The sequence below is a fragment of the Primulina eburnea genome, chromosome 2, assembly GCF_022965805.1.
Source record: "Primulina eburnea isolate SZY01 chromosome 2, ASM2296580v1, whole genome shotgun sequence".
Lineage (NCBI taxonomy): Eukaryota > Viridiplantae > Streptophyta > Magnoliopsida > Lamiales > Gesneriaceae > Primulina > Primulina eburnea.
In genome coordinates this window covers 40,271,684-40,298,090 of record NC_133102.1, presented here as the reverse complement: position 1 = coordinate 40,298,090, position 26,407 = coordinate 40,271,684, and the positions used below count along the sequence as shown (strand labels likewise).

The window sequence follows — 26,407 nt, the reverse complement described above, 5'->3', positions numbered from 1 at the left end:
AAATAGATTGATTTTTTTTTAAAATTGAGTATGTTGTTTATATATTATTACAAATTGATGAGTTTTTTGACAAAAAAAATAACCTCATCATGTATACGGAGCGGTTTATGATTATTATTTTTAATCGTAATTTTTTTATAAAAAATAAGAAAAAATAGCACGGTACAATTCAATTCGGATGGTTAAAAAAAATTTGATTACCCTTGTTTCTTTTAAAAGAAAAGAATGGACCATATGTTTTTCGTTACTTCAGAATGTTAAAACTGAGTTTGAATAATTACTTTAATTAGGTTTCAAACATGTTATTGTTTGTGTTGACGGAGTTTTGTGAGTTGTGTTTGGAGAAAAACATTTTATAAAATCAAGAGCAAATAAATATCAAAATAAGGCAAATATAAATCATATAAAAGATAGACATGACAAAATTTAGTCGATAGAGAGTCACGTCACATAACGATGTCCTAAAGCCGCATAGAAAAGATATATTATAACTAATCATTACTTACATAGCCAAAACACAAAGTATCTTGTAGTAAGAATAAATACAAGACATAAATTTGTGTTATTGAAAATAGTAAAATTGTGCAAATTTCAAATTTTAAGTCCAGCCGTTTGACATTGAAAAATTTATTGATTTGATTGTTTAAGTTAAAGATCTAAATTTATTTTCGAAATTTTCTCTAGAAAAGTGTTTCTTTTTGTGGAATTAACAATTTGAATGAAATAACTTTCTTATATAGTTTGAAATGAGACTATAAAGTTTGGGGTTGTATTGAATAAATTAGCAAGTATCGACTAATTTAAAACCAAGTTTCGGTCGTTTTTGGAATGAAACAAATAATCTGAAATACATAGTTTGATATTTATAACTTCATTATTTAAATCATATCGCCAAGAATTGATATTTTACCCTATTCGATCTAATTCGGGTACATGAAATTCAAGTGTGCAAGTCCAGATGCGCGAACGACGCTCATAAGAATGTTCACGGTTTAGTTAACCGTCCAAATTGAACTGAAATCGAAAATTAGGTTAGAATATAAAACCGAACTATTAATTGGTTCGGTTTTAATTTTTTCAGATTTTCGGTTTTAGGTTCGGTTCGATTTTTTTAGCTCAACTGAACCAAACAGAAAACCTCTTTTTTTATTTTTTTAAAATCATTTTTTGTTAATTTTTTTAACTTATTTTTATTGATACATAAATGAAAAAAATAAGAAATTAAAAGAAATAGAAAATCGGTTAAACCCCAAACCGAATCGTGAAATTCGATTCGGTTAACCAAATATTCGGTTCGATTCGGTTCGGTTCGGTTCGATGCAATGATCGATCCTCTTACGAATCCAAGAGTTTAACAGAAGTTGGAGCTATTTATAAGGTTTTCAGGTCCGTGGGCTTGAAGCCTTGTATGAGCATAGAGCCGACAGTAGAGTTCAAGAAATAATGAATTTTGGGCATAAATGATGCTGTCTCTATTTTCCTTTTTTAATCTGTAATTGTTTCCCGTGGCAATACGGCAGGTGCTGGTAAGGGTTTTCTTTTCCCCTTCTTCTTCTTTTTCTTCCCTCTCGTCCTTCTATTTTTTCTTATTTTTCTTTGTTTTGGTTTGATTTCTCTTAATTTTGTTGCAATCACGTGTATCCGGCTTGGGGCTAGGGTAGTCGCTGGGTCTGGGTGGGTGCTGGACCAGGAGGGATGGGGCTCTATAGATTTTGGGATTCTGGTTGCCGAAGTTTTAAATTCGAACTTACAATGTGCATTCTTCTTCGACTCCGACATTATTTCGCAAAGGCTCCTAATTATGGATTTCGATGCTTAGTGCTGTTTGTATTTAAACAATAAGTTTTGTATTTCAGAACTTTTGAATTTAGATGTATGTAAGTTTCGATGGTTCTATTGTTCTCGCATGAGTTCATTATTGTAGTGGCTTGGCTACGTCCTATGTGGTCAAACTCTTGATTTTCCTATTCTTATATGGACTTTAATTTCTTGTTTATCCTGACTTTCTGTTAGGATACTTCTTAAATTTGATCAAGAATTGAGCTCATATTATATCTATGTAATTGTTTTTTGTTGAAAAGCCTGCCTGTGTTAGTTTATTAAAAAAAAGACATTTATAAGGGAATGATATCAATTTTTTTATAAGACACCATAGAACTGTACATTGTTTGGTGTAATACTTCCCATCTTACTGCTGTTATCGATGTACCGGTTTGGTGGTTGTTTTAGTTGGAAGAGGTTATTAAATTTGTGCTTCCTCATTGAGCAGGAACGATGGATTCTGATGACAAAAGTACAGTCTCTACTTCGTTTACTGAGGCTTCAGCTCCAGCTTCTGACGATGAAATGGTTGCAATGGATACAACTTCTCTTCGACCAGCACAACCGCTAATTGCACCCACCATCTTAACCCCGGGCTTTCCTCCTATTGCCCCAATACCTGTTGTGCCTCTCCCAATTCCTCGGCCATTAGCGCCACTGCCCACCCACTCTACTGTCATTAGACCACCTTTAGGCCAGAATGGAGACTCAAAAGCTAGTGATTCAGATTCTGATCAAGATGAGTCTGGATATATTCGTCCTCCCACGGGATCAAATCATGAGTATGAAATCTCTGAAGAAAGCAGGCAGGTTAGAGAGAGGCAAGAGAAAGTGATGCAGGAACTTTTGATGAAGCGTCACGCGGCTGCTATGACAGTCCCAACCAATGACGGAGCTGTTCGAACCCGACTCCGACGGCTTGGTGAACCTATAACTCTCTTTGGGGAAAGGGAGATGGAGAGACGTGACCGTTTGAGGGCACTTATGGCAAAACTTGATTCTGAAGGCCAGCTGGAAATGCTGATGAAAGCACATGAGGATGAAGAAGCTGCAGCCATGATGGCACCAGCCAAACCAGATGAAGATATTCAGTATCCCTTTTTCACCGAAGGTTCACAAGCACTTTTAGAGGCCCGTAGAGATATTGCAAAATATTCGATAGTTAAAGCTGCTTTGCGCCTTCATCGTTCAAGGAAGAAAAGGGATGATCCTGACGAGGATTTGGATGCTGAGATAGATTGGTCTTTGAAACAGGCAGAAAAGTTGGTCTTGGATTCCAGTGAGATAGGTGATGATCGGCCTCTTTCTGGATGCTCAATTTCACATGACGGGAAGATGCTTGCCACCTGGTAATCTACACTGTCTATTATTCTTACCATGTGTATGTATATATGTTTGAGTTAACTGGACACTTTCTTGTGCACGTCTTAGTTATTCACTTGCGGTCCCACGTAGCAGTGGCTATGCAGGTGAGGTGCATTTAGGTTGTTAACCACTGTCAAATTGTACCACATCTGATGTGCTATTCTCTTACAATTGTTGTAAATCCTTTCCTCATGATGTTTGGTATTCTATTTATTTTTTAGAACCTCTTTTCATACGTGTTAGTGCCTGCTTGTGCATATCATATTTTGTATGTGATTCCGGTTATTTCGAGAGTTTCTACTGTAATGATAAGTATAATTTCATCATAGCCCATAAATTTGCCTGAGAGGTTTAATTATGTGATTCCCTTCACATTTTCTGGTGATATATTATAGTTTGTTTCAATCCCTGCAAGATATCGTGTTTGAAGAATCCATACTTATATTTATTTCCTTTTCCATCTTTCCATAGTTCTTTAAGTGGGGTTGCAAAGTTATGGACCATGCCTGAAGTAAACAAGGTTTCTGCACTAAAGGGCCACTCAGAAAGAGCTACAGATGTTGCATTCTCTCCAATAAACTATCAATTGGCTACCGCCTCTGCCGATAGGACCGCAAGATTATGGAATCCAGACGGTGCAGTTCTGAGAATATTTGAAGGTCATTTGGATCGTCTTGCTCGTATCGAATTCCATCCATCTGGAAAGTACTTGGGCACAGCTAGTTTTGACAAAACTTGGAGATTATGGGATGTGGAGACTGGTGAGGAGTTGCTTCTTCAAGAAGGCCATAGCAGGAGTGTGTATGGATTGTCTTTTCACCATGATGGCTCATTAGCAGCATCTTGTGGACTGGATTCTCTTGCTCGAGTGTGGGACCTAAGGTCTGGGAGGAGTATTCTTGCTCTGGAAGGCCATGTCAAGCCAGTAAGACTCACTGAGCTTTTTAGATTAGTTGTTCTTTGCCTCTCTTTTACTCCTGCTTTGTCTTAGTTTTTTATGATAACCATTTTGTTATATGTGGTTTCAGGTTCTTGGCCTCAGTTTTTCGCCCAACGGTTATCATTTAGCTACTGGTGGGGAAGATAACACATGCCGAATATGGGACCTGAGGAAAAGAAAATCTTTGTACATTATACCTGCTCATTCTAACCTTATTTCTCAAGTCAAATTTGAACCTCAGGATGGATACTTATTAGTTACTGCTTCATATGACATGACTGCTAAGGTGTATACATATTCTAAACTATGACTTCTGGAAAGGTTTTCTAACATGCCGGCTAGGTTTTCTCTCTTTTGGTTTTATTCGTGAAACTTATCATAGCATTTCATTTCAGGTCTGGTCCTCGAGAGATTTCAAGCCCGTGAAGACTTTGTCTGGTCATGAATCAAAAGTCACCTCGCTTGATATTATGGGAGGTCAGTCCCTCTGAACATCAGAGGCTTAGTATTATTTTATGTTTACAGTTGCCTATGGTTATGATCTTTTTGGGTGTTTCTTTGTCGCCAATTGTTTTAAATAAAATGCAATAAAAAAACTATTTTTCTTTTAAGTTGGAATTTTTGCATCATGTCATTTTCCTTTGGCTTATTGTTGATTCGTGGAAGGCCGATGCTTATTATTAATTTAATTGATTTTAATAAATACTTCAGGAACTATATAATATATCATCCAAGGTTGTTGTGTCATTTTATGCAGATGGACAGTGTATTGCGACTGTTTCACATGATCGAACTATCAAATTATGGACAAGTAAAGAAAGTGAGAAAGAAAAGGCAATGGAAGTTGACTGAAAGACCTGAATGAGATTTGGTTAGCTGTTCTGTTCTGTTCTGTTCTGCCGGGCTCTTGCATGATACAATTAAATTGCATGTCCTGACTTTGAAAGCCTGATAGGCGCAGATACTGAGTGTTGTTCATTTGTTAATTTGTCAACACACTTGCGGTAACTTTCCCACAGGTTTTCGTAATCTCCCATTTTGGGCATGTTCCTTATATAAAGCTAGTAAACAAAAGGCTACGCAAGGAGATGGGAATTTGTATTATCGTTGACCCGAAAAATGCCGATGTGTCTAGTTGAGGTGTAGTTTTACATTAACGTGAGCATCTTTGCGTCAAACGCTTGATATATATCACTCATCTTGCTTGATTCACGGCATCCATGTTTCGAGTTATATTTATCTTTCCCTCTGAAAACACAAAATAGCTGCTTAAAAGTAATGGGATTTCTAATTTATCAGATCTTTTGTAGATGGCATTTTCTTCATTCTTTATCGTTACTAGTTTATTTAAGGATTATTTCCCTGCCCTGTACATAGGATGTTGATAGAAATCTGCGGTGTTAAGCTGCAGCAAAATACAAGTTAGAACTATCGTGTACATATAAACGTTATATGTGATCCACATGTTTGCAGCCACTATGATTTATCTGGACGTTTGAAAAATCTTCACAATGACAATCAATGTCTACGAGGGGATGAAGGTAAAATGTATTACTTAATTGGAAACGGGCCCAACAATTACAAATAAGATGACTTGTAGGGGGGGGGGGCATTCGTAAGCGTTGCCCTGTAAATGAATAAACATTGTCATGACGCAATACAAGCACTCAAATTTAGCCTTTCACCATTCTCCTGCTCGAGCAGGGGATAATAGCCACAAGGAAAAAAACGGAAGAACCAACCTCAACACAAGCAGAGGGAGAGTATGCAAAAATGGTACCTTACTTGAGATTCAAGATGGATCAAAGACAACCAAATCGCAATTTATGACTATTTTAAAGGGTGTGCTTTAAACTTGGAATCGGTCTTTCTCGATAGGAATTACATCGATATCGAGAAATTACATCGATAACAATGTTTCCGATTCTGACCTCCATTGCTTCCCTTTAAACTTGGAATCACAGTCTTTCTCAGAAGAAGTTACATCGATAGCAATGTTTCCGACTCTGACCTCCATTGCTTCCCTTTCATCATTCTCACATTTCTTGTCGGAACCACCATTGTCAATCACCTTCAAAGACATAGGCGTAAGCTGTCGAGGCCGTCCTATAATCCATGGATGATTAAGGCATTGTGCTGCGGTTGGTCTTTTCTCAGGCACAAATTCTAACATCTGGACAAGAAAATCTGCCATCTCATTCGCGTTCTGTTCAGAGAACTCGTATTTTTCCACGAGCAACTTATGAAGAGGCCAAAATTTTAACCTTTTAATATGTCTCAGATCTCCAAATCTGTTAAAGAATTCACGTGAGTAACGCCCGCCTAAGGCAACCTGCAGATTATGTTCATCAAGCAAAACAGTGGAGTTCAGAAAGTATATACTAAGGGCAGCACAAGCTGCACAGTGCTTGCCTTGCCACATACAATTTCAAAGAAGATTTTATTTCGAGGGTAATGAGGAATTTGCTAAAAAATAAGCAAACAGAACAGCTCACCTTGCGTGGCATCGTTCCAAGAAGCTCCATCATCAAGGCCAAATGATCCTTCGGAGTCAATAAAAGTATTAGGTATATGACATTAACAGTAGATGAGTATTAACGATTTCAAATTTTGTTATATTATATGCATGGCAAAAAAGGATTTCTCGGTGGTTATATATATAAATTGACACTTAGAAACTACACCCACACACAAAAAGAAACAATGTCTTTTCCTATTAAATCTAGAGTTGAGAAATTTCATTTGAAAATAAAGTAGCAACCAATTCTGGTAAACCCCTATATTTTTAGAAGTCCAGGCAACGGCTTTTGCAAAAAATAGAGGCGGCCTGCTACATTGATTAGATGAGTAAATAATAATGTAATAGAAACATGGAAGAACACAGATTAAGCTAAGACAGGCCCGACTAAGCTAGTTGAACAGCTATGCCGTGTGTGATACAAATAAAATGTATATTAGCTAGAACAAAGAAGGGGGTCCACATACCTCATCACGATCATAATTATCACCGGTATGTGGATCAAATAAAACATCACCAGTTGCCAGTTCAAAGCAAATACAAGCAAGTGACCACATATCAGCTGATGTTGAGTATTTTGATCCTAAAATAACCTCTGGACATCTATATTGCCTCGTCTGAATGTCACTTGTGAATTGTTTGTATGTCCAACATCCATTTCCAAAATCAACTAACTTGCACTTTAGGTCAATTTCTGCCAAGAGCTTCTGCCTCTCAGATCGACTCCCTCTCTTACGAACCTTAGTTCCTTTACATTCAACATTTGCTCCATTATTAGTTTCTGCTTCTGCAACTGAAGTAATCCTTCCTTCTTTAACAGACTCTCCATTGGACTTACCATACAGCTGAGAAGCTTCAGGACTACTTGCTTCATCATCAAGCTCGGTTCTCTTGGAATCTTCTGGCCCAACGCATTTCTGAGCTGCTCGCTTGGCTTTTCTTCGAGTTTTCTTTTTCTGGTTCTTAGTCAGGCTGCTATACGAACTATTCTGATCATTAGAAGGCTCAAGCTTGGGCACAATCTTGCTTTTACTGGATGGGAGAACAAGAGGGGCACCTGACTTTCTCGGATCTTTAGCTGGATCTATCATAGACATGAGTAGTATGTTCTCCGGTTTCAAATCTGTATGTATGATTGATAGCTGACGATGAAGATAATCCAATCCCACCAAAACGTGGAAGCAGATTTCTTTAGCCATGTGAAGAGGAACACCTCTGTAGTCTGCATATTTAATTAGTGTCAACAGGTTGTCTCCTAAGTACTCAAAAACCATACACACATGCTGTCCGTTTGGCCCTGAATGCTTGAAGTGGTCCAAAAGCTTCACAACACATTTATCGTCTTCTGGATCACCTTCAGCAATCTGTTTCAATATTGCCACCTCATCCATTGCAGCTTCTGTGTAATGTTCAGCGCTCTTTTGAACTTTCAGAGCTACATAAATCTAGTGCCAAATACGTAAAAGAAAATAAACATACAAAAATCAGTTCCCTCTTTCAATTACACCAATCATGAGAAAACTAGCTAAATGTTCCACCCTTGCGCACAACGTAGAGTGAGTTTTTTAGCCAACCAATTTTTTAACGCAATCATTACTCTTCCTACAATAGAACCAAACAATTAAAACAACCAAGCTGAAAAAATCAATCTCACCCGCTACCCACCTTAACACAACTATGAATAACAAAGTCTTGTTTTCTGTAAAAGCTTTTACATTGATAAAAGAAACAATAACAGTCATTTGGAGGTCTTTGCTTATTCCTACAATAATCAAATGGGTTGAACACTCCAATAACGGAAAATTAACAACAATCGCAAGATTCATTCACCAACACAAGGAGCAAAAAATAAAGTGAGATGAAAAGGACAATAACGAGAAAATGTACAGATTTGCTAGTGTCCCAGGCCAGCCACACAGTGGAGAAATGTCCCCATCCAAGCTTGCTCTGAACAACGTATCTACCGTTCTTGAAGGAATCTCCGATCCTCACAGCGTGATAGCCGCCGCGCTTGTAATCCTCGGTTCCCTCATCCTCCGAGCTGTACTCACTGGTCTCGCTATGGTATTCGCCATTGATCCTCGCGGCCTCCGTATTCTCCTCCGCCATGGATCGATCAATCAATAGCACTAGAACTCCGGTAATTCGAAAGGTTGCAGAAGAGTGTGACAGTGACGTCGGATAGATTAGGGTTTAGTTTCTTAATTGGAACAACGGAGAAGAAGATGCGCGAGGAGGCGTCTTTTTGCTCTAACTGGCATCGTCTAAAATAATTGATACAACATAATGATATATATTTTTTAATTTATGTAAACAATAATTATTAAAAAACATATATATTAAAAAGAAATAAGATAAAACTATAAATGATGCATTATTTTAAATAAATTCAAAATTAATTATTAATTATTAAAAATAATGGGACAGTATAAAAGATTTCAAAATACTACATCTAACATCCAAATAATTATTATAAATAACATCACCATATAGTCCATTACCAAATATCTCATAACACCACAACAATAAAAATATAAAATTCATTATCAAATATTTTTCACACACTGACACTAATATATAAATAACATTGCAAAAATTTCAATATTTCAACGCTTCAACTAAGTCTTGTGAGAAAGTAGAGAAGGTGTTAGAGAAGTCATTAGAACCAAGAATTACAAAACCATCTCTAACAACAACTAGTCAACTACCCTTAAAGTTCATAATACCAGTTGTTTAAAAAAATGAGTTATCAATTTATTCAAGAATAAATAATATATTTAGATTTAAAAAACAAATAAACTTCATCAATTTAATGACAAATTTTTTTAAAAGCTCTTGATAGTTGATGTCAAGTACTTTAATTCAAATGAATATATTTAAGCCCCGAATTTCTTTTTACATACATGTACGAAAATTCAAGATATTAAACAAAAATAACCAAATGTAATGGAACACGATAAATTAGACATAATACATAATCAATAAATGCACAATTAAATTAGATATCAATTCACTTATTTTTTTTCTCTTCTCTTAATTTGGTAATGAGCGCGTAACAAATTTTCTGAGTAAAACAACATTTGAATTGTCTCCACTCCCAAATTGGCACGATATGGATCAATAACTGTACCACCCACACTGAAAGTTGATTCAGAAGCCATAATAGTTATTGGAATTAATAGTACATGTTAGGATCAAGGCGATTACAACTAGGCCAAAAGCTATAGTTGTTAGCCATTGCCCATCTTTATTTTCTTGTACTTGTAGCAGCGCAGAGTGCACCTATTTGAGTGCTAATGGGTCGGGCTGTCAGGCCCATGAGCCCGAGGAGGTGCGTGTCTATCTGTTGGTGCTATCCATGAGTCCAAGAAGGTGCGTGTCTATCTGTTGGTGCAATATCATATCCATTAAAAATCAGTCTTACCCTTTCCCTACTGTCGACCCTATCTCCAGCAGAGACAATATTACTCGTTAATATCTGATGTCACTTTTTTACGGCTCACTTAGCCAATCAGATCAAGTGGCGCAACATCAATAGTTTGACACATGATAACTTTACATGAGGTCACCTATCTCAATATTTGTTGGTGCTACCCATGACCCTGAGGAGGTGTGTGTCTGTCTGTTGGTGCTATCTCATATCCATTAGAGATCAGTCTTATCTTTTCCCTACCGTCGGCCATTTCCCTAGCAGATACAGTATTACCCGTTAAGATCTGGTGTCACTTTTTACAACGTCAGTAGCTTGACGCATGAGAACTTCACATGAGGTCATATGTCTCAGTACTACTTTCACTCATGAATGGTTCCAGAAGTATAGAAATATGCTTCTTGGGATACTAGAACCCATGACCTCACTCTGATACTAATTATTAGGATTAAGCGCTTACCATTAGGCCAAAAACTATAGCTGCTGGTAATGGTGCAACTCAAATCTTTTAAACCGCATAACAGCTCAAGCACCACGGTTCGATCGTTCTACCAAGTAGGGATAATTATTGCACCCAACAATCTTCTTCCCAATAATTACACTTCTTGCAATTAATGAGAATCGAACACATGACTGTTGGCTTTGATACTAATTATTAGGACCGCTCAGTCCAACAGTACATCGCACGCCATCTTTGACAAAATCCTAAACTTTAACATCATCTTAGAATTTAGATTTTAATTTTTTAATCAATATAAATTCATTATATTCAATTTAAATTAACAGTTTAATATAATAATTTATAAAGTTGCTCAATTTGCATATGGTTTAATGATGTAAATGTCCTGGGAAGAAGATTAAGTTGGTATATTTATATTATTATTTTTTGTTTATTGTGTTTTAAAGAATGTTTTAGTATGATATGCAAATAAGATTAAAAATATAATTGTGGTTAAATGGTCTGAATTTATCTTTATTTTAATAAGGTATTGTGTTCAATTCCTTCCAATGACATCAATACTAATATTTTTATTTGTCAACTCAACAAATAATCCAAACTCGAGCTTGCGAGCCACCTAAAGGAGCTGAGATCGAGTTCACTAGTTTATTAACGAACATATTTGCGAGCTCACAAACCGAATATTCTTATGTTTGTGTTTGGTTTGATAAATTGTCGAGCTGAATCCCGAATAACTCGTGAACAATTTAGTTTATTTATATCCTTAATACAATATCTTTTATTAACCAACTCCTACGAATGCCTAAGGAGTAAGTGAAGTATGCCGTACGTTCCTATATTCTAAGGAAGTTTTTCTAAATTTTCTCCACTTTTATAAATTTCATAAAATCACGTCGATATTTTAATTAAAAAATCGGGGTTATGGAAACACAACATCGTATCAAGATTAAGTGCATTTAGTCCTAGTTTAAACATAATAAAACATGTTTAAATTTTAATATGATTTTAAATATTTTGAATTAAATATTAAATGATAGATAAAATGATAGAACACCATAAATTTAAGACTAGATGTATAATTCTTTTTTAAAAATATTCACTCAAAAAAGAAAGGAAAGCTCGTGTATTAATTTTAAAATTTAAAATAAATGCTAAATGGTTAATCAAGCATTAAATAGTTTACAATAATAAATGACATTTAAGTGAGTTTTGGGAAAATTACGATTTTAGTCTCGTAAGTTGGTCTGTTTTGAGTTTTAATCCTATAACTTTATATATGAAGCTTGCACGAGGTATACAGATAAAGTAAATGTCATAATTAGAGTATGTGTCCAACTAGTCAACTTGTGATTTGAATTTTAATAACTCTTATGTAAAAATTAATAATTTTTTACTGTTTTATCCAATTATGACGTTTACTTTATGTGTATATCGCATGCAAGCTTCATATATAAAGCTCTTGAATATACTATAGGTATTATGAGGTCTGCCTCTCAACGTTAAATCATGAAACTCATTTAAAATCGTACCATATATTTTCTAAATATGTTTATAGTCGATTCAGCCACCTAAAATAAAGTCAAAAATCATCTGAACTTGAGATTAACATTTGCGATGTAAACGTCATGTTTCATTAGTAAGGGCATTGACATATCAATCCCTACAGATGAGTGATCATTTTATGATGAACGGAACGACCCTTTCTCGTTTTTATAAGTGGTTATCATTTATCGAGTGTAATAGTCCATGATTATGGTTGTACATAATTAGTCATTTGATCCAGGACAACGTGGATGATCTTCGTACTAGCATGTACTTTGACGCGTTTACCGACTCTATTGAAGATCATCAGGTGGCGAGGTTTGTTGTAATTTCGAAATACATAGAAGTCAATGCATTATAGTCGAGGATTCACCGCACGCCTACACGTGAAGATATCATTTGTGATATTATGAGTTAATAGTGCAAGAAGTCTCTGACCAGAGCACGACATTTACTTTAGGGAAAGATGTTTTCCTTGTTGCACATACGATATTACTATTATTACTCAAAGATATATCATATCGTTATGGAATTCATTTGCAACTCTCGATATACCAATAGTTGCAGATTAGATTGAGATATATGAGTTGAAGAGACCGTACTATAAGATAATCATAACTTAAATTTCTCGCAAACACTATCAGTAATACCTAGGGGGATAATGAGGCGATGCCACTAGACGTTCTTACATTGATCCGATAGGTGCAATCAGACTTCTGTTCTGACGTTCTTGATCGAAAGGTTGATCAAAAGAATGAGGCTAATTAGGGTAAGCCAGTATATGAACAAATGTTGTTCTGAATCACATGAAGTTGTGAATCAACAACTAGCTGTATCCTCGAACCATTTAGGATCACTCAAGTATTGGATTATGTGTTCTCGATTTTATTATTGTAAGTTGTGGAAGTTAGCTTTATTACAAATTATGTGAGCAGAGTGAAACTGCCTATTTTAGTTAAGAAGTTCACAAAACTGACAACTGTCAAAAATGGATAAATAAAAATTTTGAACTTCAAATTTTTTAATTTTCATTATATGAACGAGATTTGTACCATCAATACATCGACGTTGTCTGATAGTCGATCGAAATTATAATGAGTTCACAATTATTTGGAGGAAATATTTCGGCCACCATCCTTCTACCACGCTGCTGTATCGCCGCCAAATTTCTCAAATTCTGGCGATCCAATTTCGATGCAAGAAGAAATATTACCGCATAAATACCGCGATATTTGGAGCCAAAAAATACCTGAAGGTAAATTAAATTAAACACTTTATGAATTATTTATATCATACGACGCTTAATGAATGTTTTGAACTTCAAAACTAAAATTTTAAACTCCCGCTACGCTTTGATTGCGAGAAGACAATACATCAACATTAGTAACATATATAAATCTCTCCCAATAGACAGAGAGAAAAATGTAGTCGATCCCACATAACAAGCAAAACCCCCACCTCCATTGTCATTAAAAAAACGATATAATAAAACAAAAACATGATATTTATTTTCCCAAAATTCTTTCCCACGCAATCAGTCCAATTAATCACTAATAAACACCATGAATATATATTGTTTGCTAATAAAAATTTTAATTATTAGAGGAAGTTGAAACAAATGAGGCAAAGGTCAAACGTAATTAAAAGTCTTATTCTTAAACTTAAGTGATCAAATGAATATTCTGCCAACATAAATGGAATGTCTCTCTCAACGTAAATTTTCATGATAAAAAATTACGCAATCATCGATTTGTAAGGTGGATTAATTATGTGAGGAAGGCTTGTTATTTAATTATGCGATCCGACGATTTTTTTTTAAATTTTAATACGTTTCAATCACTGATTTCATAAGTCTAAATCAGGTAAGGTGAAAAATGGAAAAAAATTGGAAGATGTAGGATAGGAGGCAACAAGTCGAGTTTAATCGGTTCGAAAAATTATCAATACAAGAAAATATATCATCAAAAACACTCCTACAACAATGTTTTTATTAAAACCGTTGTGTTTTTTCTTTTAACAACGGTTTTAACAAAAACCATTGTCGTAGCCTAAAAACCCCGCTTATAGACAACGATTTTTTTAACAAAAACCTTCGCTAATTTTAAATTAGCGACGGTTGTAGCGACAATTTTAATAAAACCGTCGCAATTTTACATTGGCGACGGTAAAAACTTTCGCTATAATTAGCGACAGTTTTATAAACCCGTCGCATTTTTAAATGACCGACGGTTTTTAAAAGTTTCGCTATATTTAGCGACGGTTTCAATAAAACTGTCGCAATTTTAAATTACCGTCGCTAATTTAAAAATTACGACAGTTGTTTAAACAACCGTCGATAATAGCGACATCTTCAGCTTAACCGTCGCTAATAGCGACAGTTTAATAAGAGCCGTCACTAATAGAGACAGTTTAAGCCAAAACCGTCGTTAATAACGACATTTTAAACAAAAACCGTCGCAAATTGTCTATAAATATGCGCTTCTTCTTTCTTCCCACAATAAATTTTTCTCTCTTTCAAAATTTTAATTTCGCTTCAACTCTAAGTGTTAAGATTATATATATTATTAGTTTAGGTAGATTTTAAGTTTTTTTTGTTGGATTTATTAAATTATAAAAGTAATTTTTTTACGTAAAACAATAACGACAGAAATCATATGAACAACTAGCGACGGAAATAATATGAAAAACCTTCGCTAATTAGCGTTAGTTTAACAACAATTTTTCAGTGCTATGACAATTGTTTTCACTATCGTCTTTAGACATCTACGACAACGATTTTTCACCGTTGTCTTTAAGCGAACCTTTAAACCAAATGATCTTTAACAATGATTTTACAAGACCTACGACTATGGTTTTTCACCGTTGTCTTTAGCTTGTTTTTGTAATGTATTTATGGTTAATTCAACCATATTTTTGAGATATTATTATTATTCTCTCAAAGTTAGATCTTATGGTTTAAAAAAGGGTCACATCATTTTTCATTTAGGATTTTCCTGTTCGATTGAAGACTTATTGTTCGTGGATGATAAATAATGATTTTGTTTAATCCGATAATATTTAATTACTAGATAAGCCAAATATTAAGTGATCTTCGGGCATAAACCTCAGTTCTCATGTCAATTTCTTCTTGGATTTCATTACGAAATAAAGCAATATATTTCTAGTGTCCATGGCCTCAAATTCATTAATTTATAAAGTGGAAATTGTGTGCAGAAGGATTAGGGTTATATATGGGTCAAGTAAATTAATGGTATTATGAAAATGTTTTATTTTATTGCTAATGTTTAGATGGCAAATTTCAAGTAAAATATAGGTTAGGTGGAAAATGAGAAGATGCAAGACATGGCAAAAATTTATTTGGTTAGAGTTTTCATACATTATAAGTATGTAAGTTTTTATATCATAAAATAGAAATTAAATCAGAGTGAAAATATATTATAAATAATATGAAAAATAATTAGTAAAATGATAGGAAATGTAAACGAAAGAAAGTGCAATAATAATCTATGTTACATAAAGCAATCAAGACTTGATATTTGAGTTACATGTTACCACCAAATATAATTTTTAATTAATTGACAAACGTTGGGTCTTACGTACATTTATATTTTGTCGAACACTTGTCAAATTTAATTTTTGCATTTTTCTTGCTAGCAAGCCCCAATATTTAAATTTGCCAATCAATTTTATATAATGAAGTGGATATTATTAAAAAACTAAAATCATTTTAAAGACGATACTATACATCTTGGATTTCACCGGAAGGGTGCAGAATCAGATTCGTTCTCATTGCCATGCTTTCATCCAACAAAAAATAACTCATGATCTGATAAGCACTCGCCGAGGCATCTTGGGTAATAGGGTAATTCACTAGATCTCTTTTGTTAGAAGTTATATTGGCAAGAAACTGAAAGGAGCGTTTTGCCTTACTACCTTTAATAAATCCATGTGGTTCGTGTTCGAGGACAAATGATTTAAAAATGCACTATAAGAAATTCATTAATCAACAACACACATACGACAACGATTTTCACTAAAATCGCTGTCGTATGACATTTTTTTAAGCAAAAGACAACGGTTTTATAAAAACTGTTGTCTTTTGGGGGTCAAAGATAACGGTTTTTAGGGTCAATGACAACGGTCCTATACGACAACGTTATGAATCGTTGTCTATAAGCGTGTTTTTTTTTGAACAATCGACAACGGTGTCTTAAAAAATCGTTGTCGATTAAAGTTTTTTTTCGACAAACGACAACTGTAGTAGCTGTTTCTATATTAGCGACGGTTTGGCCGAAACGATCGCTATTTTAAAATGGCGACGACACCGTCGCTAAACTTAGCGACGGTTTTAGTTAGAACCGTCGCCTTCATAAATATAGCGACGACTTCAATACCATCGTCGCTACGGTTTTAGCTAAAACTTTCACTAAATATAGTGACGGTCAAATCAAACCGTCACAATATTTCAAAATTGAAAAAAATCGCCATAATTAGCGACGGTTTTAAGCAAAACAGTCTCGCAAAACTTCTTTAAATACCACCACTTCCGATCCATTTTTTCCACCAACTTCACAACACTTAAAATTTTTCTCTCTTACAAAATTTTAACACTTTACCACACTTCAAATTTTCTTCTTACACGATTTAATTTTATTTAGGGTAAATTTTTTCCCTTTAATTTTTGGTAACTTTTTATGTGTTTGTTAATATATCATGAATATTGTTATCCTATTCAAATCGTAAGTTTTTTAAGATTTATTAAATTATTAAAAGTAATTTTTTTATTTTTCCGAAAATATTAGCGACGGAAATCATGATCTTACGTCGCTAAACTTAGCGACGGAAATCATCAACTAACCGTCGCTAAAGTTAGCGACAGAATTTATAATTTAACTGTCGCTACAATATTAGCGACGAAAAGCATGATATAACGACGGTTTCACATTAAGCCGTCTCTAATTTTGTAGGCGACAGTTTTTGAAAAACCGTCGCAAATTGTAGCTACAACCACGGAAAAAACCTGTTGTCTTTGAGCGCACCCTTTAAAAACAGGGGCTTTAACAACAGTTTTTAAATAACTACGACAACGGTTTTTCGTATACCTTTTTTCTTGTAGTGATGGAATTGCCTCATCTATTGCAAGCCAAAAGTTTTATTTTTTCTTTTTAAAACAAGCTAGATAATATGTAAACCAAATCCAGAAAAAGTATAAAGAAAATTTAAATCAGCGGAGGGTGTAACCATACCAGACTAAACCTAGAAAGCTTCATTAACAAAAGTTTTTGCAGCTTGATCCGTTGTTCGATACACAAAACCATTAGGATTCATTTTTTCATTAATTAAAATTCTCGTGTAGTATATATCATGCAAAATCAACTCTTCATGATGCATGATATATATACACACACACACACACACACATATGTAAAAATAATAATCATTATTTAATTTTTAATTAATTAATTCTAGACCACCCAGAATATTCCATGAAACCATGTACATATAGTACTCACTACTATTAATAATATTATTTAATTAGTAGATTCTAATTTTAGTAAATAAATAATTGTGAACTTGTTATAACTTCGATCGATGATCAGACTGCACAATATATCGAGGGTACAAATCTTGTTCATATAAAGAAAATTGAAAATTTCGAAGGACAAAATTTCACTGATTCATTTTTGACATCTACCAGTTTTGTGAACTCCTTCACTAATAGGCAGTTCCACTCTTCTCACTTAATTTACAATTAAGCTGACTTCCACAAATTCTATTACAAGGAATCTATTTATAAACTCCTTTATAAGCAATCTGTTTGATCTCCATCAAACTACAGTCGTTAAATTCAATGTCTTGAAATTGATTATCTCAACAAGAACACATAATCTGATACTTGTGTAACCCTCAATGGTTCAGAGATAAACTGCCTGTGGGTTCACAACTTCATATGATTCATAACAACATTTTATCTTATTCGGCCTTACCCTAATTAGCCTCATTCTTTTCATCACCTCTTGATCAAGAACGTCGAAACTCAAATCTCATTACACCCATCGAATCAAGGTAAAAATGTGTAGCATCATCGCCTCATGATTATCTAGGTATCACTGATAGTGTTTGCTAGAACCTTAAGTTATGGTTAGCGTACAATAAGGTCCTTTCAACTAATATATCTCGATCAAATATACAACTATTGGTATATCGAGAGTTGCAAATGATTTCGATAGCGATGTGATATATCTTTGAGTAATAAGAGTGACATCATGTGTAAAATTAGAAAAACACATTTGACTAAAGCACATGTCTTACTCTGGCCAGATACTACTTGTACTATTAACTCATAAGATCACATATATGATATCTTCACGTGTAAGTGAGCGGTGAATCCCCACTACAATGCACTGGTTTCTGCGTATTTCGAAACTACACCCAACCTCGCCATTTGACGACCAAGTTCGAGAGAGTGTTGTTCAGTGCATCATCAAATGATTACCAATATATATGGATGAATATCTTCATTCTCTTACCACGACGATTACATGACAGATATTAGTCTTAAGTTCAAGCGACCATTATCTTTATTATAGGTGGATGAATCAACTCGAAATCTATTAGAATATACGGTATGTTTTATAATGAATTTCATGATTTAACGTTGAGAGAGTCCTTATTGTACCTATATTACATTTAAGAACTTTATCTATGCAGCTTGCATGAGATAAATGCTGATAAAATAAATATCATAATTGGATAAAAATGTAAAATATTATTAAAATAAATATTGTTTTTACACGAGAGTCATTAAAGCTGCAGCCATAAGTCGGCTTGCTGGATACCTACTTTAACATATAACACATTAAAATTTACCTAAACAAAAACAAAGAGAAACAAAATTTTTTCTTCTCTCATTTTAAATTATATATATGGGTTATTTTGCCTTATATTCTCTTTATTTTTATTTAAATGGATTTTAGTACATTATTCTAAATAAAATTTATAAACAGAATTCCTATTTTACTCTAATTTAATTCGTTTAAAAAATAGTTTTATGTTTTCACGTTTTAATTAATAATGGTATATGAATAAAAACAATTAAAAACTGAACTGTGTAGTTCGGACAATCAACTAAAAAATGAAGTATAAATAACTGATACTTAAGTAGTAATTACTTTATATTTCTCTTGCATTGTATCTATTAATAGATAAACTAGTCGCCCATCTCTCTTTTTGCGTAGTTTTGTTCTATTTAGGTTTTTGTTTTCTTACAAGTACTCATTAAGTTAACCTTATAATTATCATGTCAAAAAACAAATTCGATTTCTATTCATGTCTTCGAAATATATATATTAATCCAGATCGATATATTTAATTAGTGTGTCTAATAATTTGGAACCTATGTATATATTCAAAACAAAAATATAAATAAAAATTCCTTAATTCAATTTATTAGTTGAATTATAATTAAATTATTTGAGCTAATATAATTATATCATGATACAATAAAAACAAGTGACCAACCAAACACGCCTTAATTTTTCATGCACGTATCTTACTTCCCCAGACACAGAACGTGCCTGCAAATCTGAATCCCAACTACAAGTAACATGTAATTAAGATAAAGAATATGGCACATATATATATAGCTGGATTAAATCCATATAAATTAATAATTTTCAATACATTAATCTTCCACAATCATTACAAGAAATTGGTTATAACGAGATTTTGTATTTGGTCCAAATCATGGTAAAATAAGCTATATATTATATTACAATATCCCATCGATAAAGCTGGAAGATTTTCTTTTCTTGAATTTGATTTTATATTCACCATGGAAGAGTACTTATCTTGTTTGATTTGAGTTCAAGTTTTTTCAGTCTAAAGAATGGCAGATTTGTTTGAAACTCTCCAAGTTTTGTCTAAATAGAGGGACACAAACTTCTATGCTTCCATCTCCGACGAAAGATGGGAGAAGAATGATCATACCCTCCGTGGGAGCGAACGAGGGGGTGAAAGCGTGCGGGCCGCCGCACCCGAAATCTAGGTCATAAAAGGGAAACCTCAACCAACTATGAACCTCCAAATTTGGCCACAATATCAAGTCATTTGTGTCTGCATTAGGAATCAGATCTTCCTCCTTCACCTTATGGTTCGAAAAATCGATGAACGATTTGAAATAGTTGTCGTCCACACTAACCACCGCCTCGTGTAAAAGGTTGGCTGCGTAGGGGAGGGGCTCGTTTAACAGGTTGGAGACTTTCGCTTTGGCGAATGCCCAAAGGACCATATTACCGAAATAACCTTTCGGAACGCTAGGGTTTAGTCGTGCACGACCATCGACGGATATCCTGACTTGAGTTGTCTCGGACGCATTCATGCCACGAGCTTTGGTTATGGCCCTCCATAGATGTGCCACAATGCTCTCAAATGTGCTAAAGGGCTTGGCATTCCCTTTCATGGAAGACGCCTTCGCCTTGAGGGCGGATAGGAAGTCCGAAGTGAAACGAACCTTGTATGACACGACGTCCTCGATGCTATGATCGATTAAGGGATAAATTTGTTTGAAGTTTTGGGCTAGGTATTCAACTCCTCTATGCTCGAACTCGAATAGAGGAGGGTTTCGAGGAGAGAATATCTTTCGATCATGAAAAGGCAACTGGTCGATCTGGAGTCCCCGACATGCCTGCCCCCATGCAACCAAAAAGTTGCTTGTAGCGTGTCCATCAGCCACGAAATGGTGCGCAGTGAACCCTACCGCCATCGAACCACATGAGAACCTCGTCACTTGAACTTGAACCAATTCAACCGTGCATTCTAAACTCGGGTGAAGACATAGTAGAGAAGTCGAAGGCATGAAGGGCGTGACATGATCGAGCCCACGATCCACCGATGCCTCGATAAACCTAACACCTTCATCATTGAGAAGAATGACACGGTTTCCCTCACTGTCCACACCGAGTCTTCCCGCCCATTCTCGATAGACAGACAATGCCTTCCGGAGGCCCAACTCTATCGTCGCATTCGAAACGATCTGTGGACGATAAACATAAATTACGGCGACGTGTTGGTCGTAGGTGACCAGATCAAAAACAGAGAGGGGGATGCATTTTGTTGTTGGGGGAGGGTTTTCCTCATACAAAGGCTTGACGAGCCTCGAGCTCAATATTTTCACTTTCATGGTTTTGCGTATATCTAATTGCAAAATAAAATGAGATTTGGTTTGAAATTCGGGGAGGATTTCACGTGTTTATATACTAGAAACATATGCACTATGCAATTTTTTATTCATTCATTTATTAATGAAATGATCATACCAATTCAGACCGTGGTTGGCAGATTTGGTTTGTCGGCTATTGAAAATTAGAGTTGTGCACATTGCCTATTTTGCCTAGGGGAATATTTACTTAAATCAATTCATCATAATAAATGGAAATTTATATTATTATCTAATGTAATTTGATAAAATTGGTATGAATCTTCTATGTATATATGTATGTTATATTAATTGTTACATTTACTGCTAATTGATTCATTAAAGATCACATGTGTTATCTGAATAAATTTGTGTAATTAAATTTCGAAAAGCATTCTTAATTACGCTATTGATCGAAAAGTCGTTCGTTTTCCTTGTCCTTTTGAAAGGGTGGTTAGAATTCATCATTTTTTTTTATTTTTATGTTTCTGACTTTCATGAATTAAAAAAATAAAAATAAAAAAGAATATCCTCAAATGCATTACGTATCATGAAATTCATTAGCATATAATAATATTTATATTTATTCTTGTAACCCAATACCTTTCCATACATTTAAGAAAAATTTAAGAAAACATTAATACTTAAATCATCTATACGTTTGATGAAAATGCTAATATAACATGGCATACACAAGCTTCGCATGTTGGCACTATGTTGCCACCATATTAACGTCATATGATTCAAAATCGAAAAAAACAAAAAAAAAACGCAAAAAAATAAAAGGTGAAAATTACAACTGAAATATAACAACATAAATGATCAAATAATAATAAAAAGAAGAGGTGAGTGAAGATTATTAGATGAGTTTAAAATTCTACACTGTCTCCATCTTGCCATCCGCTAGACCTGGCCGTGGTTTGGGTTTGACCTCGACCTGAACCGTACTCAGGCCCAGTGTTTTTATAACCGGACCGTTAATCGAACTGGTGAAGCCTTAAAAAATGGTTCAACCGGTTCGACCGGTTCGACCGGACGGTCGAACAGGATCAATAAAATTAATATTTTATTTATTTTATATAATAAATAAAATAGTAAAATATTGATTATTTATGTTTTTATAGCTTTTATTTAATTTTTAAGATGAAAATTACAACAAATATCAAAATAAACATCACTTTTGAAATTCAAAAATCCAAATTACACATAACATGTAACCAAATAGTGATGACCAAGTTTAAGTGCCCAAGTAAACATCAAGATTAATTATAAAAAAAGTAGCAAACATAAAGTTTCTTAAAAAACCGTCGCTATTTAGCGACGGTTTGAAAAAACCGTTGCTAAATATTTCAAACCGTCGCTAAATAGCGACGGTTATTCCTTAACCGTCGCCATATAGCGACGGTTTTTGAAATAACCGTCGCCGATCTCTGGGCAATTTTTTTTATAATTTCACAGACCCGGCCGGTTCCTGAAGACCGGCCGGTTTCCGGTTTTTCCGGTTGAACCGGGTTTGAACCGGTTTTTTCCGGTTAAACCTGTTTTTCGGGTTTTTATTTATGTCCGGACCGGTCTGGAGGCCGGTTCGCGGTTGAACCGGTCTGGAGGCCGGTTCGCGGTTGAACCGGTCCAATCGGCCGGTCCGGTCCGGTTTTGAAAACATTGCTCAGTCAGGCTATCAACGGCCCGGTTAACCGGGTCAACTGAACCGTCGACCTAACATTTTTTAAAATTGTTTTTTCTCAAAATAAAATGTATGAATCGTACCATACATAATAATTCTGACTGTTTTCACTTGTATTTTGTATATATTTTTTATTTTTATTCTTTAAAAAACAAAAATGGGGATGAATTGGACCCGTAACCGTCGTAGATGGTCATTGTTAAGGGTCAGGACCACCGGGTCCAACCCGGACCCAGACTGGCCGGTGGCCGGGTCTACCATCCGCTCCGCCCGATGATGTAGCGGATTCAATATCATGTTACCAATCATTAGTCATTATACAGTGGGCCTAGCTAGCTAGCTCATTTTCCTCTTTCGTTAGTTAATTAGCTGACAAAGTATCATGTAATGTCACCTCCGATAATTATTATTATTATCATTATTTTATGACATAAGAATTCATTGTAACAGAATAAAATTTCAGATTAACGTAATAGTACATGAATTACAATAGTCAAATAATTTGAAATTGGACAAATCTTATGCAACAGACTCGTCCGAAAGATATATATATGTGTGTATACATATATATATATATATATAAGTATATGGAGAGAGTTGAAAACCTAAAGCAAATATTAATGAAAATTTCCGTGAAAACAGTGTGATCCGAGATATTTCAATCTCAAATGGCACGTAGCGATTGGTTTGGTGAAAGAAGATGAGAAGTCAAGAAAATGCATGTTTGAAATTGAGCTTTGACTTGCCAACCAACATTTGGTTGGATGAACGCGACGACCCCTCCCCCATACATACCAAGACAAATTGAACTTTGGTTCAACAATATTATACATACCAAGACAATTATAACTTTGGTTCAACAATATTATTATACACGCCAATATACACAATAATTTTTTCATTTAAATGCTAGCTACATTAAGGGAAAATAATCAATTTAATCCTGGAATTCATTTTTATCTTCATCATTTAACTTGTAATTTTGTTTTTTTTTTTGGGTTTTAGTATGATTTCGTTAATGTGCATGGCACCATACATGAAATATGTTGGTCCGATGTTTCATTAGTATTTTATGATATTATGTCAGCATTTCTGATCATCATCATGTCAACGCTTCGACAAAATATGAGTAAAAACAAAGTTGTGGGAATAATACTCAATTTGACAAAATAGATTATAAAAATAGGAAACACGACAACTTACTGAACAAATATTATAACATTTTTTCTCACACTATAAATATATGTTAAAACTAAACTTCATCATTAGTTTAAACTTTATTAGTTAATATATGCAAGTAAGATAATGTTTCGTGAAAAATTAAAATATACACAATAACAATAACAACAACAACAACAACAACAACAACAACAATAATAATAATAATAATAATAATAATAATAATAATAATAATAATAAAGTCATGTAATCAGTTTCAAAGGATTATTAATCTGAGTTTATTAAAATGATTTCGGAAACACAATTATTAATTATTCAACAATATCTAACTCAGATTTTAATTAATTAGTGGTATAAGATGATCGGGGTGCTTGAATAATTAATCTAATTAATCCTATTTTCATTCTTTTATTATAATTAAATAAATCAAGGATATTATTATTTTTTCCATTTAATTTGTTTGCTTGAAGAATGAGCATAAACAGTTTTGATAAAGTCAATATTTTTTTTCCTGAAAATGATAAGGACACATACCAAACTTTGTCTGTCTTCTCTTGTCATGTAAGATCAAGAAACAATTCAGTGAGCTACAAATCTGGATACTTCACCCTTTTTACAGTATTCTAAAATTTATTTGCATTCTACAAAGTATTCTCTTATTTGGTGAAATATGTAATAAAAAGGTACATATTTGTAGGATAGAGTGGTTACTGTTTTATCAAAAGCTTTAGTTGGTGGTAATGGTGCAACTCAGATCTTTTAAACCGCACATCAGCTCAAACACCACGGTTCGATCGCTCTACCAACCAGAGACAATTATTGCACCCAACAATCTCTCTTCCAATGATTGCACTCATTGCAATCAATGAGAATCGAACCCGTGATATTAGCTCTGATACCAATTGTACGTAGGACCGAGTGTTTACCGCTTTACCAAAAGCTATAGCTGGTGGTAATGGTGCAACTCAAATCTTTTAAACTGCACAGCAGTTCAAGTATCACGGTTCAATCGCTCTACCAATTAGCAGGGACAATTATTGTACCCAATAATATTAAAGTAGAAAAAAGGTGTTACATTACGATCGATATATAGATAATTTCTAAGCATTTCAGTTGGCTAGAAATTTTGAATCACTGAAAATAAGCTCTTGCAAACACTACCATGATTAATTTGAAAATCGATTAACACATTGCTTTTTATTTAATTTCAAGAGGTTTTTTTTTTGGGATGGACTGGTTTGAGGGAACCGCCGTTGACCGATATTCTCTATTTCCCAAAAAGGAAGAAAGAAAAAACTTCAGCAATTTTCGAAACAAAAAAAAGTTTTTTGGATCCCACAAACTTGGTCTATGGCCAATATATTGAAAAATAAGGGGTCAAAATGCAATAAATATATAAAAAAATCCAACAGCCCGAATTGGTTTTAAGACAGTGACGTATAATTTAGATTTTTTTTTTTGTGTACATATAATGTAATAAGTTTCTTAGTTCGATTTTCGATAAAATGTTGACGTAACACCAAAATCGACGTCGTAATGATGGAAAACAAATTTTGTTGTCATCAAATCCTTCAATGACCCACAGTTTCATGAACATCCCAAGTTTTTCATGTAACGCAAGACTTATATTTCTTACATATCCGACGGAAATTGAGAACTCCGAACCAAATCAGATTAGATGTACAAAAAAAATCATATTATTGCATTATAAATCAAATTTTGATTATGTAGATGATAACACAAGCATGTGTGAGCTTACTATCAGAACTAATTTTACTTTTTTTTTTCCATTATCAAATTGGACTATTATTTGCTTATATTTTTTATTATAAACTAATTTACAGAAATATAATGTTTTTTTAGCCTTCTGAACACAAAAATATAAATTATAAATAATCATATTAAAGTTCAAACAATGAACCATAGCAAGTAACTTTAGTTTGACAATTCCTGTTGAAATTCATAATTGATAATGTAAATTAATGTTAGCTCTAATAGATGTGATATTTTTTCTTGAGTAGGTTTCTTGTGAGACAGTCTTACATATCTTTATTCGTGAGACCAATCAACTTTATCTGTATTATTTTTGACATAAAAAATAATATTTTTTTCATTGGTCGCCCAATAGAATATCTCTCACAAAATTGACTCATGAGACCGTCTCACAAGAGTTTTTGTTGTTGTTGTTTTTTAGGTGTTATTATATTTAAAATAACTTTGGATCATATATTTTGATTAATCTATTTGTGTGGTTTTTCCTGTAAATAATTGA

At 34.0% G+C, this 26,407-nt stretch overlaps 3 protein-coding genes across 4 annotated transcripts; 1 reads left to right on the top strand and 2 right to left on the bottom strand.

Moving 5' to 3' along the window:
• Window positions 1-1,348: 1,348 nt before the first annotated feature.
• Window positions 1,349-5,938, top strand: LOC140823167 (U4/U6 small nuclear ribonucleoprotein PRP4-like protein). Of its 2 annotated transcripts, none has more exons than XM_073184351.1 (6): window positions 1,349-1,526; window positions 2,270-3,170; window positions 3,658-4,111; window positions 4,215-4,412; window positions 4,522-4,603; window positions 4,884-5,938. In XM_073184351.1, the coding sequence occupies exons 2-6, from the start codon at window positions 2,275-2,277 to the stop codon at window positions 4,976-4,978; spliced, it is 1,725 nt and encodes a 574-aa protein (XP_073040452.1). In that variant the 5' UTR covers window positions 1,349-1,526; window positions 2,270-2,274; the 3' UTR covers window positions 4,979-5,938. The 2 variants fall into 2 exon arrangements, with proteins under 2 accessions (XP_073040452.1, XP_073040453.1); XM_073184352.1 differs by lacking the exon at window positions 1,349-1,526 and adding an exon at window positions 1,726-1,873.
• LOC140823168 (uncharacterized) lies at window positions 5,671-8,903 on the bottom strand. Its single transcript, XM_073184353.1, has 4 exons — window positions 8,532-8,903; window positions 7,112-8,089; window positions 6,622-6,669; window positions 5,671-6,458 (listed from the first exon to the last, which is right to left on the bottom strand). Exons 1-4 carry the CDS (start codon window positions 8,751-8,753, stop codon window positions 6,027-6,029), a joined length of 1,680 nt encoding a protein of 559 aa, XP_073040454.1. The 5' UTR covers window positions 8,754-8,903; the 3' UTR covers window positions 5,671-6,026.
• A 10,821-nt stretch (window positions 8,904-19,724) lies between these two features.
• Window positions 19,725-21,280, bottom strand: LOC140824703 (agmatine hydroxycinnamoyltransferase 1-like). The gene has a single exon (XM_073186248.1). The coding sequence runs from the start codon at window positions 21,255-21,257 to the stop codon at window positions 19,953-19,955; it is 1,305 nt and encodes a 434-aa protein (XP_073042349.1). The 5' UTR covers window positions 21,258-21,280; the 3' UTR covers window positions 19,725-19,952.
• Between the last annotated feature and the right edge of the window lie 5,127 nt (window positions 21,281-26,407).

Excerpts from the sequence above, each read along its gene's own strand:
- LOC140823167 (XM_073184351.1), top strand. The coding sequence starts at position 2,275 with ATGGATTCTGATGACAAAAGTACAGTCTCTACTTCGTTTACTGAGGCT. Across the intron at positions 3,171-3,657 it reads GGGAAGATGCTTGCCACCTG|TTCTTTAAGTGGGGTTGCAA; the intron begins GTAATCTACACT and ends ATCTTTCCATAG. Across the intron at positions 4,604-4,883 it reads CTCGCTTGATATTATGGGAG|ATGGACAGTGTATTGCGACT; the intron begins GTCAGTCCCTCT and ends CATTTTATGCAG.
- LOC140824703 (XM_073186248.1), bottom strand. The coding sequence starts at position 21,257 with ATGAAAGTGAAAATATTGAGCTCGAGGCTCGTCAAGCCTTTGTATGAG.
- LOC140823168 (XM_073184353.1), bottom strand. The coding sequence starts at position 8,753 with ATGGCGGAGGAGAATACGGAGGCCGCGAGGATCAATGGCGAATACCAT. Across the intron at positions 8,090-8,531 it reads CCTGGGACACTAGCAAATCT|ATTTATGTAGCTCTGAAAGT; the intron begins GTACATTTTCTC and ends ATTTGGCACTAG. Across the intron at positions 6,459-6,621 it reads TTGGAACGATGCCACGCAAG|GTTGCCTTAGGCGGGCGTTA; the intron begins GTGAGCTGTTCT and ends CATAATCTGCAG.